This window comes from Netta rufina (assembly GCF_964035555.1).
Source record: "Netta rufina genome assembly, chromosome: 3".
Classification (NCBI taxonomy): Eukaryota; Metazoa; Chordata; class Aves; order Anseriformes; family Anatidae; genus Netta; species Netta rufina.
This window is the reverse complement of record NC_140125.1, coordinates 98,545,877-98,560,802: the sequence shown is the minus strand read 5'-3', so window position 1 is coordinate 98,560,802 and position 14,926 is coordinate 98,545,877. Positions and strand designations below refer to the sequence as shown.

Below are 14,926 nucleotides of genomic sequence, written 5' to 3'. Positions count from 1 at the left end.
ATTTTTTAATTATAAACAGCAAGGCTCTTTTCATCAGTAATTATAGTTTAAGTAGGTGGCTGGAGGCACAAACTGCTTTCAAGCCAGAAGGGAGAGGTCCTACTGGAGGACATGGAAATAGAGTGATGATCAAGATGGAAATTCTAGCTAGTTTTCAAAACTGATTGTTATGAGCTAGAATAATGCTGTATAACCACTTGAGATACATGGCTGAGATAAACACTAAAATCATTGTAATTGAAAGTTCAGAATGTAAACAAGGATAAGAGAGAAAGGGCTGACATTGGGAAATAAGATGTACAAGGACACCTATTTATGAACTTCTATGTGATTTTGTAGATATATGTAGACCTGGCAGTGTTCTTTTTGCTGTGTAAAAGCAGGTTCCTTACTAAAGAAGGGATTTTGCCTTATTCTGAGAACCAACCAACTTCCAGTCACTCAGATAAAAACCTTTGAAGATCCAGTTCCTCCACAGCATGGAAAGGAAGTCCAGTGAAAATTATGATATTGCTATCCTTATGGGACTCAAAGTCTTTGACTAAAAATGACAGGGTCATGATGTTAGGCTAACCAGAACTCACAAGCTCTGCTTTTGCCTTACCTGAAAAATGACTCTTTAAAGGAGAAGAAATGAAGAAAAACCACAAATGGTTCTCTAACCATGAAAATTTCAGAATATATTAGAGATGAACCCTGAAGGAAAGATTTGAAATTACTTACTTGGATATAGAAGGGTGAAAGTCAACAGCTTTGGAAGTTCTGATGGTTTATGGTTTTGTGTTTTTTTTCTTTACCAGCAGATGTCTGAGTACACATTCTGCGACAGAAATCAGTATTTGTTTGGGTAAATGTTTAGTCTATAAATTAAATTCAATTAAATTTGAAGGCCTTTTATCCTGAATCTGATTAAAAGAGTCATTAAAGTAAATATTACCATATGTCCTAAAAAGACCTAAAAAAAAAATTGTTGATATATAAAGCCGGGTGTGCATATAGCATGTAGATGAGTTTGGACAGTGTGGAAATGATAATGAAGAAGAAATACTCTAGAGACTATTGAACCCAGTAATGTACTTGCAACTTTGTGCCACTGAGTTAAGACTAGATTTAATTTCTGAATGTATGCTGTAAAGCCAGCAGATATCAGGGCAAGTATTTTCTTCTCCCCCTTTTGAGAAGGAAGTTGTCTTTGTGTAAACTACACATCAAGATAAGAGGATATCTTCATCCTTAATGTTTTACGTGTCATAGCAACAAGTAATAAGATCTCTGTAAACATTCTTGGTGCTGAGAAAAGTATGAAAGTAGCTTGAACTGAAGGGCACTGACTGCCAATTTTCACCTCAGTTCCACTAAGCTGCTTGGCAGACTGTCTTTCCTTGTATTTTTCTTAGTTGTATCATTCCTTCCTGAAAGATCTCTTTTAGTACTCTGATTTCCTGCATTTATAGCTTTAACTCCTCTTTTGATTGATCATGAGGGTGGCTGAAGAATTATTTTTAGAAAATGTTTTTCTCGCTGGATGACTCCCTTACTTGGAGGGCTGCAACCTCACTAACTGGTGTTAAGAATGTAAATAGACAAAGATCTAAATGGAGTATCAGAAATACCTTCAGGTATATTTCTGATATATATTTCTAACAGCTATAGAATGGCAGAGCACTCTTAAAAATCAGGAAAACTAAAATGCTACATTCAAGGTGAGTATGTGAATATCCTTATAGTGAAATCTGTACATTTTAAATTGATATATGATGATGTGCACTTGGTTAGCCACCATTCATAGTCAAACAGTGTTAAGAAGCTAGCTGAAAATAGCCTAAGAGTTAAATTAAATGTGTATATATACACAAACACACATATATTTATATATATTACAAATATATATATATTATATTATAAATATATTTAATATATATAATATATATTATATCATATATATATAATATATGTGTGTGTATATGTATTTAAATGGTAAATGCCATGCAATGTTGGCTTCTCTCTAATTGGTTTAATGTCATTAGGTCATTAAAACATAATTACAAATACTTTCCTTTTTGCCAGAAAAAACTACATATATGTATTCTATGAGTATTTACAATGTAGGACTTACAGCTTTTTTCAGATATAGATATATGTGCTTTTATAATAAGCAAAGCAATCATGCCAAAGGTGAGTGTCTCCCTTAATGAAATAAAATTTTATTTAAATAGCGCTCTTAATGCAATCCATTTACAGGTAGGTGTGTGAAAGTATTAGACATTTCAGAAGTCTTACGTCAATAGTAGCTATCAGATTCACTTCATATACTGGTAATAAAAATCTCATCAAATCAACTACAGCAACTGTACAAATTTTATAAAATCCAGTCCCAACACTGCTCACAAAAAAGACCTATTTACCCACTTTGAGCTTATAGTTATGATTTTTAACAACAGTGCATTAATTTAAAAATTACACTTTACTATTGTAAATACATAAATATTGTAATACAGTATATAGCTTATAAACTGTGAAAAAAAAAAAAGTTTAGAGTTACAATAATAAACGCCCTTAAAATCACTGGGGTACTGTTTAAAGGCTGTTCTCACCTAAGAGCTCTAAACATTGTTTCTTTACCCTGAAAGACGAAGTATGAAATTTGTATCTTAATAAGGGCACATACAGCTCAATTAACGTTTTATCTCACAAGACATTCTGATATTACTTTCTATCATGGTTCTTAATATTTCTCTTTCTTCTTTTTGCTCTCTAAGTAAAAAAAAAAAAAAAAAAAAAAAAAAAAAAGACATGGAGTACTTGTCTTGCACTGACTAAAGTTTCTACAGCTTGGGGATCAATCTTTTCAACCCAAGTGCTTTGTTCTCCACCCAATATTCTGAAACATGCCATGTGCTAATAACGACTTGATGAATGAAATGAAAGCATGTGACCACCTACCCACACACCTTGGCAGAGGTGCACTCCATACACGCCGACCACCACCCAGACAGGTAAGTTTATTAGCACCTTCCAAGCGATATCCAGGGAAACAAGAAAAGATCAAGGAATCTCCAACACCAAACTGAAAGCCAATTCGCCTGCTGAAGGCAGGAACACCAGGATCATCACATGGTTCCAGATCATATTCTGCAGACAATAAAACATAGCATGTAATATATTGGACAAGTTGTTCACATGGGGAAGAAAAAAAACCTTGTCAAATGAGTTGCATTTTGTCAGTATGCATCACTTGAAAAACATGTATTTCAGAGCTATTTTCTCTATTTAAAATAGCACCATTTCTGTATTTTTATTATGGCTATATATACAGTAATTATGTATCTATTGTGTCCCACCTACACTACATTTATTTTCCTAATTTCGAAGGGCTATAATCAGCTTGTACTCTCACTGGTTTACTATAATTTTCTTTAATTACATCCTCTATATTATTCTTGGTTCATTTGATCTGAACTCCCAAACAGTTTTAGAAGTGAGACTTACAGTTTAAAAATTCATTATGTATGAAGAAAATCTGACAAAAAATCAAATGAAATGTCAGGTGAATAAAAAGACATATGACCACATTTTCAAAAAATGTACTTCTGTTTTTCAAGTAAAGCTATACTCTTTAACTAACAAACTCTATTTGCATGCCTTTTAGAAATCAAGCAAGTGTCACCTAACTGAAATTAAGTATATATATACATTTTAAGTCTCAAAGTGTCTGAATTTATTTTATCTTTTGTAACTATGAATCAGGAATAATTTCACAGAATTTGCAAATCTATAGGAATATAAAGAAGTAAAAAGAAGTAAAACTGAAGTCCTCAAATGCTTCCTTAAGTGGGTAATTGTTTTTTTTTTTCAGCATTACTTACATAATCTGTTTAACTGACAGTACATGTATACAGAACAATACCTGTCCTGGAATTGTTATTCTCAGAGGAGATGTTATAGTAATATCATAATACAGCTTTCAGTTTGTTTTACCCTTACAAGAAACTGGGAATCAAAAAAAAAAAAAAAAAAAAAAAGAAAGGCTGTCTTTCTCTATCCCTTTGTACTGGATATGGAACTACTTTGTACTTTCTCCTGTATATATTGTTGTCTCTATATCATAGGAATAACTAAATCATTATTTTTGATTTATTATTTTTGTTGGTATAATAATACTAATATAATATTATTTAATATTAATATTCTATAATTAATACATTGTATAACTAATATCATATAATACTAACATAATAATATTTGCATTATTTATTGTTATTTATAACATTATTAAATTATTGCTACATATTTATTTTATACATTAGATTAAAATATATATATATTTGCGTTGCAGCATGGAATGAAGAGCACGTAAGTGCTATTCACTTTCCCCAGGTGGTGGGAAGATGATAGACAATAAGCATAAGTTGAAATACTTAATAAAACTGTTTCCAACTGGATGCAAGTAAAAACATGTTTTCCATAAAAGTAGTGCAGTCTTTATCCCTGGAGGTTTTCAAGATCCTTCTTCATAAAACCATTAGCAACCTGGTCTGATCTCATACCTGATCCAGCTTAAGAGAAGGGTGGTTTCAATCACCTGCTGAAGTTCCTTCTGATACAAATTGTTTTTATAATTCTATGATACACAAACATCACTAAGATACTCTTAACAAAGAATGCACAGTTACATGGAAGATATATTAGTCAAACGAGATCTTTTCACTGATGGTCATCAACATCTTACCTGAAAAGATATTGATGGTCATCAATATCTTACCTGAAAATGTAATGTTGAAGCCTTCATAAGAAATTGAAAAATCAGATATAAATCGAAGCTGTGCAGTAAAATTTCCAAAGAGGCCAGCTTTAATAGTAGGGGGTAAGACTGAGCCAGTTAACCTGGCTACTGGTTCTGTGAAGCTCCCATCTTCAGTTATGAGCAAGTAGTCATGAGAGCTCTCAAGATGAAAGGTATGAAAAACCAAATGTACACCTTTAAACATATTAAAAAGGAAGAAAATAAAAGGATTTAGCAGTTTTATTTTCTATTTCGTTATTAGTTCACAAAAAAAAAGTAAAACTTAAATGATACAGGAAGATTTTTAGAAAAAGTCAGACATGGAATCAAAACCTGAAATTCAGAGAACGCAAATTCCAGAAAGCAAATAGACTCAACCAATCATTTTGTGCACTGGGGTATTTGTTTAGCTCACCATAAATCATCAACTCCGGTAAAATAATTCATAGGATTCAGTGTTATTTGTATATAGCACTCTGAAAATCTAAACTTTTATTGTACAGAGCTTACTCAAGCTTCTGTATCTCTTTTATTTCTAATGTCTATCATCATCTCACTATTAAATTAGGAGTCCTACTTTAATGATCAGTTATATTTTTGTATTCATGCTTTGTTTTTTTTCATTTCCTCAGATACAATTTTGCTTTTTACTCTGAACTCTAGCAAGTGCCTATACACAAGGGCCAAGATGACACAAGTTTTATGTACAGTCTTCAATATATACAGGTTAACATTAGCTAGGTCGCTATTCAGGAAGTGACTGCTTTTCCAATTGCCAACTTCCAGTCTAGCAATGAATTGAATTTTCCATTACACTTAACTTTTAAAATATGATTATTTACTGTAGGGAGCAACAGTCTTCTTAGAAAATCTCACATACTTCAAATTTGAAAATGCCATGCAAGCATTAAATAACAAAAACAGTCTGTAAAATTTTGAATAGTAGAAACTTCCAACATACCACGCAGACTAATATCACACATAACAAAGACTTTTCTTGCCATAGAAGGTTGATAGATGAATATTTTCATTATATTTTGATTCAGTGATATATAGCATCATCTGTACTTCCTAAGCTTTATTTATTTATTTATTTAAATAAATATATTTATTTAAATAAATATATATTTATATTTAAATATACTTTGCTACTTTTATCCATTTCCCCAATGAATAAGCAGCTAAGCACACTCAAATGTTACACCACTGTGTATACAACATAAAGATAAATAATTTTTAATAATTTAAGCTTTTAAGCTTCATGATTTGAGTCTGAAATCTAAGTTTTTTAATACCAAATCTAGATATCAAATCTACTGTTTCACGATTAATATTGGAGAAGAGCAACCAATAAGGCCCTGGAAATTTTCACTTAGTTCTCTAGTTTTATTTAACAAGCAACAATATTATTTTCATATATTTTGGCTCTTATACTTTCTGCCAGTTTTTCTAAGAGAAACTAAAACACGTCACCACAAAAAGAGCATTTCTTTTCCAAAATAAACACAAATTAAAAAGATTACAACATTTGAAGGCATTCATTTTGTGAAATTAAGCTTCCTCAAAAGAACGGCAGAAAACAATGATTTAAGTGGATTCATAAATGACATTTTGCTTGTTTGAATTTATGAAACACAGAGATTACATATAAATATGCAATTCATATTAGGTTCTTACCCTTGCCATGTGACACTTCAATAGTCCAAGTGCAGTTTAAAGAGTTTGGATAAAAATCAGGAAAACCTGGAGAAAGAATAGTTCCACTCTTCCCATGAATGTATCCGCCACATAGTGCTTAATAGAAAAACAAACAAACAAACAAAAACAAACAGAAGTCATACTGGTTTTAATTGAAAAAAAAGAAAAAGTTCACTTTTTAAACTACAAAAATTGAAAAATAGGGTCAAGTATTAAACGAGGAAGTTAATTTGTCTGAAGCCATGACATTCATGTTTGACAACAATTTGTTTATTCTTAAAGTAGTCTTTTAACAAAATTTTATTTTTCCTCTACAACCTCTTCTGTTAGTTGGCGGGATACCAGAATAAGTAAATCCGTGTTCCAGAACATACAAATTCTTATTGTAGCAGTATTTAAGAAGTAGATTTATTTATTTATTTATTTATTTATTTATTGTGAACTAACTCAAAAATCATATATCTTACAGCTATTTTTCTTGGACTATATACTTATATAGTTAAGTATTTAATTCCGTTTCCATCAAAAAATATAAGAAAAAGTATGTATTTTTCTTCAAAGAATAGAAAAGCGTTTTTGCTATTTGATTTCTTTTGTGACATTCAGGGAAAAAAAATAAGGTTCACACAAGTATTCTCACAAGAACTCTCACAGGTTCACATAAGTATTTTGAAAGACACAAGAACTATGCTAGAAAAATTTTATGCATATAAGCATTTTGCTAAACTAGGCTGATCAAATTTGCATGGTAAATTAATTAAAGTAAAATAAAGATTTGCATTGCTGAATTACTCACTGATCTCATAAATACAGCATGGCTGTTTGTTTCTTTCATCTGTTGCTGTCCAGCTTTATATGCTCTTTCAAATTTTAACAAACTAAATATTTTAAAATACATCAATAAAGCATTAAGATGCTTTTAGTCTTCACACAGAAGGATAAACCTTGTCATGAACTAGATAGCAAATATACATGACAAATAGTGCAATACACTTTCAGAAGTTCTACACACGTACATGAATGCACACCTATAATGGTAGCATTATGACTATGGTTCTGTCTTCATTTCTTATCAGACTAAGGTGTTTGTCAACTGCATGAAGTTCAACAAGGCCAAGTGCCGGGTCCTGCACCTGGGGCACAATAACCCCAAGCTGGGATTATTGTGAGAGAAATGGTTGGAGAGCTGCCAGGCAGAGAAGGACCTGGGAGTGATGGTGGATAGTCGGCTGAATATGAGCCAGCAGTGTGCTCAGGTGGCCAAGAAGGCCAACGGCATCCTGGCTTGTATCAGGAACAGTGTGACCAGCAGGGCTAGGGAGGTGATCGTCCCCCTGTACTCAGCTCTGGTGAGGCCGCACCTCGAGTACTGTGTTCAGTTTTGGGCCCCTCGCTACAAGAAGGACATCGAGGTGCTTGAGCTGGTCCAGAGAAGGGCAACAAAGCTGGTGAGGGGCCTGGAGAACAAGTCCTACGAGGAGCGGCTGAGGGAGCTGGGCTTGTTCAGTTTGGAGAAGAGGAGGCTCAGGGGCGACCTTATCGCTCTCTACACGTACCTTAAAGGAGGCTGTAGCGAGGTGGGGGTTGGTCTGTTCTCCCACGTGCCTGGTGACAGGACGAGGGGGAATGGGCTAAAGTTGAGCCAGGGGAGTTTTAGGTTAGATGTTAGGAAGAACTTCTTCACTGAAAGGGTTGTGAGGCACTGGAACAGGCTGCCCAGGGAAGTGGTGGAGTCACCATCCCTGGAAGTCTTCAAAAGACGTTTAGATGTAGAGCTTAGGGATATGGTTTAGTGGGGATTGTTAGCGTTAGGTCAGAGGTTGGACTCGATGATCTTGAGGTCTCTTCCAACCTAGAAAATTCTGTGATTCTGTGATTTAAAGTTTATTCATTTTGAATTTATGTATTTTATACATATGTTTATAAATAAGTAGAAGAAATGTTTTAGCCTGGTTTTGCCTGCATAAATATACTACCGCACCTAAGCATGAAGGAGAATGAATGGATAAAACCACAATAAATGTATGGTTAGTAATATTACTTAATAAGTAAAGTTAATATAGATAACACATTCTTAATGAACTCTAATATGAACTCATTCAAAATCCTTCCTATTCTGCAAACGATACGGAAGGAAGAAAAATATTTGTCGGCGAAACATTCCTTAAAGAAGATGTTAAATAGGGGGTAGGGGGTTAAATAATTAAAAACAAAGTTAGAAGCTGAAATACTTTGTTGAATCTAACTCTAATTTTGGTCTCTGACATTCCACTGTAATTAATGGAAACCTTGGACCTGAAAAAGGGAGTTAAAAATTCACTTATGTAAGTAATTTACTAAAGCGAGGACCTTTGTTGATGTGGGCTTGGATATTCATACACTGAACTTTTATCACAGTTATATATTAACAAGAAAGAAGCCTGACCAAAGCAAACAGGATATAACAGGTAACCATTTAGTAACTAGAAGGAAGAAGATAAGAAAATTTATAAGAAAGTTTTAAAAAAGGAGCTTACAGAGAATTGCAGGTACACTGGGTTCAATTCCTATTGAAATACTTTGCTACATTTGGATATCATTTTCTGTTGTTTCTGTTAGAGGGATTTTGAAGCAGCTATATAAATGTTCCATGAAAAAATGAGTTGATTATGTAGCTCATACCAAAAAACAACTTAGAAAAAATCCAATGATAAAAAGAACACAGAAATATTTGCTGGTATACATGTAGTTCAGCATTTACTATTTTTTAATTTTTTTTTTAAGAAAGATGTGGACAGCTTCCTATTTCATATCTCCCAAAACATTTCTACTACAGTATTTCTACTACTTTTCTAATCAAGATAAACCCATTTCTACCCACCTATAAAGAGAAACTTGCCTTCCTACAATAACAAGAGCACATGCATACCCATTTTCCAGTTTTACCACTTCTGTCTACGACTAACACTAGACATTTTAGAAGCACATAAAAAATAGAGCTCTAAATATAGTTTTATTGTTCCCCAACTTTGCAATGTCTTGCTTTTTCTGAAGTTACTAAACTGCAGACTTGTAGTGTTTCTATATATAGAAACATAATTAATATATATATACCTGTAAATTTCACTGATCATTTATAGTATTTGAAAGTTTATACAGAGATGTGAAGTATTGCTTTTATTAACAATAAAATAATTTTTAAAAATATGGATCTTGCTGTGATTGAAGGTAGTTAGTCATAAAAATAGGTTTAATTAGATCTTGAAAATAAGAGATTAACTTTGTTGGACTTTAAAGATGCCACCTGAAGAACTTGACACTTACCATCACAGCTGGGTAATGCATGATTCCACTGATGGTTTCGTTCACATATGAGTGGTTCTTCATCACTCAGGGTATATCCTGGATCACAGCTAAAAGTTACTGTAGAGCGGATATTAAAGTTGTTGCCATGGCGATGGCCATTCACAGGAATCCCTGGGTCAAGGCAGGAATCTGATTCCAGAGTAACACCTGAAATACACGGGTTTAATTTATTTCCTCCCCTTTTTCAGATAGTAAACATGAAAAATCATAAACAAAACGCTAAATGAGTAAGACAGAAGGAAGAAATGGTCCCCAAAAGACACTTCTTAGCATTGCCTGAGCACTGGTGTGGGATATAAAGGACTGTTTCTTTGAAGAGTACCTTTTCAATTTTCAATCTCACAGAACAGAGAAGCCCAAATTAAGGAGGAAAAAAATTGGAGCTGTATATTTGATCAAACAATGAAAAAAAAAAAGCCAATGTATGCACTGAACATCTGCAACTACAGGAAGATATAAAGGTTCAAAGTATTGATACACAATTTTGTCTTTTCATACAATCATAGAATATCCTGAGATGGAAGGGACTCACAAGGATCATTGAGTCCAACTCCTGGCTCCACACAGGACCAACCACCCAAAAATCAGACCACATGTCTGACAGCGCTGTCCAAAAGCTTCTTGAGCTCCAGCAGGCTTAGTGCCATGACCGCTTCCCTGGGCAGCTTGTTCCAGTGCCCAACTACCTTCTCAGTGAAGAACCTTTTCCTAACATACAATATCATATATAAATAATATTTAATTATTCCATTTCATCTATTACATTTCTGATACTGTGGGACTACACAATTTTTTTCTGTTGGAGTAATGGTTATTTGACTTAGCAAAAAGCACAGTATCAAAAACCTGTAATGGATGAACTCAGAAACCACTTGTTATATCTTACACATGCAATCCAATGCATCAAAAATAGAAAGATAATGAACATAGCTTATACAGTTGCATAACTGCTTATGTGACAGAAGAGGTGGTTAGTAATTATGTCCTATAGAAAAGTTTGAACAGTGTATGACAAATAAACCTGAAGCTACACACCGAACAAGGAACAAAATAAAAATAAATAAAAGAACTTAACATCAAATGGAAGTTCATTATTTTTCCAGGACTACCACATGACCTTAGGAATTAAGTAGAAGCATTAAAAAAATAAGGAAAAGACTGATTTATTAGGGCATAAAGTAAAGGTTTTAGAATTATGGATATGAAGGTTGGAAGCAGGACTACAATCAAAAATAACATAAATAATGATTCTACCTTTCTCAGAGTAATATTCCCTTTACCCTTCAGCTATTTTTTCAGTTATGAATTCAGATTTGAAAGCTTATGATCAAGTTTTCATGAGGTATCCCTCCCATAAGATACCTCCTTAAATTCTAAATAAATGATTCTTTTAGTCTTGACTGCAGGTTCTTAATGCATACAGTACATTGCAGAAGGGAAGCCTGATTCCCTTCACCTGCCTTAAAAGGCTTAATACAGAATCAAAGAACCTTTTTAAGTCTACAATATTCTGCAGTGTACGTGGCCTAAATAAATAAATATTGATTGTGGATGAAATTTTAACTTTAATAAACATTATTTTTTTGAGACAAACTATATTTAGTGTTTTGAGGTATGTTACAGTAGATGGAAGTCCACAGCAGCACGCTTAAAATTCCTTCCTCTTTGAGCATCCTTCAACCTTTACCCAACACATCAACTGCTTTAGGATTCTGAGTCCTGTAAACTCCTATTGGTTTCATTTTGAAACTAAACTGTAACTTTTCAGGTTTTTGAAAGGTGACCAAAAAATGTGGCTACCCTAGCAACTTGCAACTTCTGGCTTGAAATAAAGGTGATGTGCAAATAATGAAGTTAGCTCAGGCAACAGAACTTCATTCTGAAGGGGAGATATTTAGTATTTAATGTTTAGCAAACACCTATAGCTGAAAGTAAGTGATTTTTATTTGCTTCTTTGGACAAAGATTTTTTTCTTAATGGGAGATAACATAATACACACTTAATAACTGACAGTGCTGAGAGTCCTGACTACAAAAAGACAATCTTAAACTATAAATGAGAAATCTTGACATCATAGTGATAAATTGTGGGACTGGGGATTGAAAAGGTTGATTTAATACTATTTATAACAATTGGATGAATAAATATTAAAATCTGTGAGAAATGCATGTTTTTCCTCTCCCATCCTACATACTGCAGTACTTCCCAAGAAGAGCAGGGAGGAGCAGCTCCCTCAAAAAATGCTCCTTCCACTTCATTCCATGTAGCAGTAAGAATGACTTCAGCAGATAATATTCTACCCTATAATTTAATCATTCTCTTTTCAAAGGAACATAACACACAACCCAAAGCTAACTGCAAAAATACAATCAAAACAGATGTTGCACCTCACTGAATAATTGAAAAATATGAACAGGCATCCTTAAAAACTTCACTCTGTCAATATTGACATTTCATCAAATGTTCATCAACTTTTTAATATGTTAGCTGTATTAGATGCTTCATTTATTATTAAAACGAATATTTTGTAAATGGAACTACAAATGATTTTTATAAACTGGTTTAATTATTGGATGTCATTAGATCTCTAAAGAGGAAATGAATCTTGCTATAAGGCATGAAAGCAAACAACAGTTATATGGTTTCATATACTACATACCTGTATATATTACACACCTATATTTCCCCCTTCATAGTTCAAGTAGTTAAAATCATTAGAAAAACGGAATATTAAAGTGTAAGATTGTTTAGAGATTTTTTAAATAGTACTCATTGCATGAAATGGATGAAGAAAATAAAACAAACAAACAAAAACAGAAACCAAAATATGGCTGGTGCCATAACCATTGCTCCCCATTAAGGCTAGATACTTAGCAGTCACTGTGTTATTCAGAGAATCTCAAAAAATGTTTCGAACAATGGAAGCACTTCATCTGGAAGCAAGACTGCTACTCTTTGCTATCATTATAACTTCATCCAGAACATCGGTATGGCAGATGTCAGGATGTGATTTCAAGCATTGGAAACAGAGGCCACACAATTAAATTAAGAGGGACCCCATTGAGGGGGGCTCTGGCATCAATTTTAATGCATGAATCAACTAACATACGTACAGCTAAAATCTCATGCACCTTGAAACAAAAGGGGCTTGTCCCTGCTGTCTTTTGAGAACAGTTTTGGGCCCCTCGCTACAAGAAGGACATCGAGGTGCTTGAGCGGGTGCAGAGAAGGGCAACAAAGCTGGTGAGGGGCCTGGAGAACAAGTCCTACGAGGAGCGGCTGAGGGAGCTGGGCTTGTTCAGCCTGGAGAAGAGGAGGCTCAGGGGCGACCTTATCGCTCTCTATAGGTACCTCAAGGGAGGCTGTAGCGAGGTGGGGGTTGGTTTGTTCTCCCACGTGCCTGGTGACAGGACGAGGGGGAATGGGCTAAAGTTGAGCCAGGGGAGTTTTAGGTTAGATGTTAGGAAGAACTTCTTCACTGAAAGGGTTGTGAGGCATTGGAACAGGCTGCCCAGGGAAGTGGTGGAGTCAGCATCCCTGGAAGTCTTCAAAAGACATTTAGATGTAGAGCTTAGGGATATGGTTTAGTGGGGACTGTTAGCGTTAGGTCAGAGGTTGGACTCGATGATCTTGAGGTCTCTTCCAACCTAGAAATTCTGTGATTCTGTGTGATTCAGTCTGTCTGAAGTTATCCCTAGAATTATGCCCAGGTACTACTATATAGAAAGATGATAGTTGGCATGGGTGAAAATCATGCCAGGGTTTGGGCTTAAACTGTACAAATGACTGCAAGACTCAAGCATTTCTAACTTACTGGATCAGACATAGCTCCAGTGACCAGAAATGCTTCTCTGTAATCTTAAAGGGTGAATTAGCTCCAAGTGCAAGGCTGCATGTATACTTGTAAATGTCACCTGTTCCATGTTAAGCTCCTTCTTTTAAACAGGATCCCAAAGTGGACACAATATTCTCTGTGGTCATCAAATTAAGTGAAATATTTTCTAAGCCCTACATACAAAATTTGCCTACTCTGTAATTCTTTTTGATGATTCACTACAACAGCGAGAAGACATTTTGCATCAGTCACATTTTTCTCTGGATTGCTTATGCTCTCTCTAAACACCGTATCCTTTCTACTGTATTTCTATTTTGTATTTGTGAATGTAATTTCTCCTTCCACATGTATGCTTAGAATATTTATTTATAGAATTTGTAAGTGTACTCATTACGCTACCAACATTGTTAATAAAATTATCAGATTCTATTGAAGCTAGGCCAGATCAAGGTAGGATCCCTATAAATTCAAGTTAGACAATGAAGTACTAATACTTGTTAAAAGCTCTAATCAAATTTCAAGGTTTGAAGTGCACTGATAAAAAAAGATAAAGAGAGAATATAAAAATGCTGTTCTAAATAATTTCATAATTAGACCTACCTCTTTAAGAACATGTAGAGCAGATATTGTATTACTATTTATTTTATTATTATTTTTAACAGGAGACAACATGTATTTGATACCAGGTTTAAAATAAAAACACATTATAAAAAAAAATGGGGACAACTGTACAAAATATAACAGCAACCATTTAGTTCAAACACAATAAGGGAAAATCAGCATCTGCACATAACTCATTTGGCATCCTACATTCTGTTCCTTGTCTTTGCATTGCTCAGTGCCCTTGTAGTTTATCATACTATTATCTCCTCAGCCGTTACCATGTTGTCTGCATCAGAGTTAAAATATTCAGAATTTCCAAATTTTGATGTAGCTATGTAATAGTTTGGGCATTCATACCAGATTCAGTGTGACAGAAAATTCACTGCAGTCAGGTTAGTTTTCAGATAAGACTACAATAACCGACAAAAACAATGTTATTTGCTTAGCCTATCCACACTAAACATGTGTTCTATTCAGTATTTAAGTGAGTGGCTACACTATCATATAAACATCAGTGACTTCAGAAAGTTTAATATATGCAATTTTATACAACCAATTTTAAAGAAAATAGTGTTATAGTGATTCCGGAGTTCACAGATCAATATTATTATGCACTTATTTGCATTTTAGAATCACCACGGATAAGGCTCAATTCTGCTCAG

General features: G+C 34.0%; 1 protein-coding gene across 1 annotated transcript in view; it reads right to left on the bottom strand.

Annotated features, from left to right (window-relative positions):
* CSMD1 (CUB and Sushi multiple domains 1) overlaps positions 1 to 14,926 on the bottom strand; it is a gene marked incomplete at both ends in the record, with an annotated part of 1,174,241 nt that overhangs the window by 262,428 nt on the left and 896,887 nt on the right. Inside the window, 4 exons of the mRNA XM_084285255.1 lie at positions 2,944 to 3,132; positions 4,763 to 4,978; positions 6,461 to 6,577; positions 9,785 to 9,973. Of these exons, the coding sequence (XP_084141381.1) occupies positions 2,944 to 3,132; positions 4,763 to 4,978; positions 6,461 to 6,577; positions 9,785 to 9,973 (711 nt within the window). The remainder of the gene's footprint in view (positions 1 to 2,943; positions 3,133 to 4,762; positions 4,979 to 6,460; positions 6,578 to 9,784; positions 9,974 to 14,926) is intronic.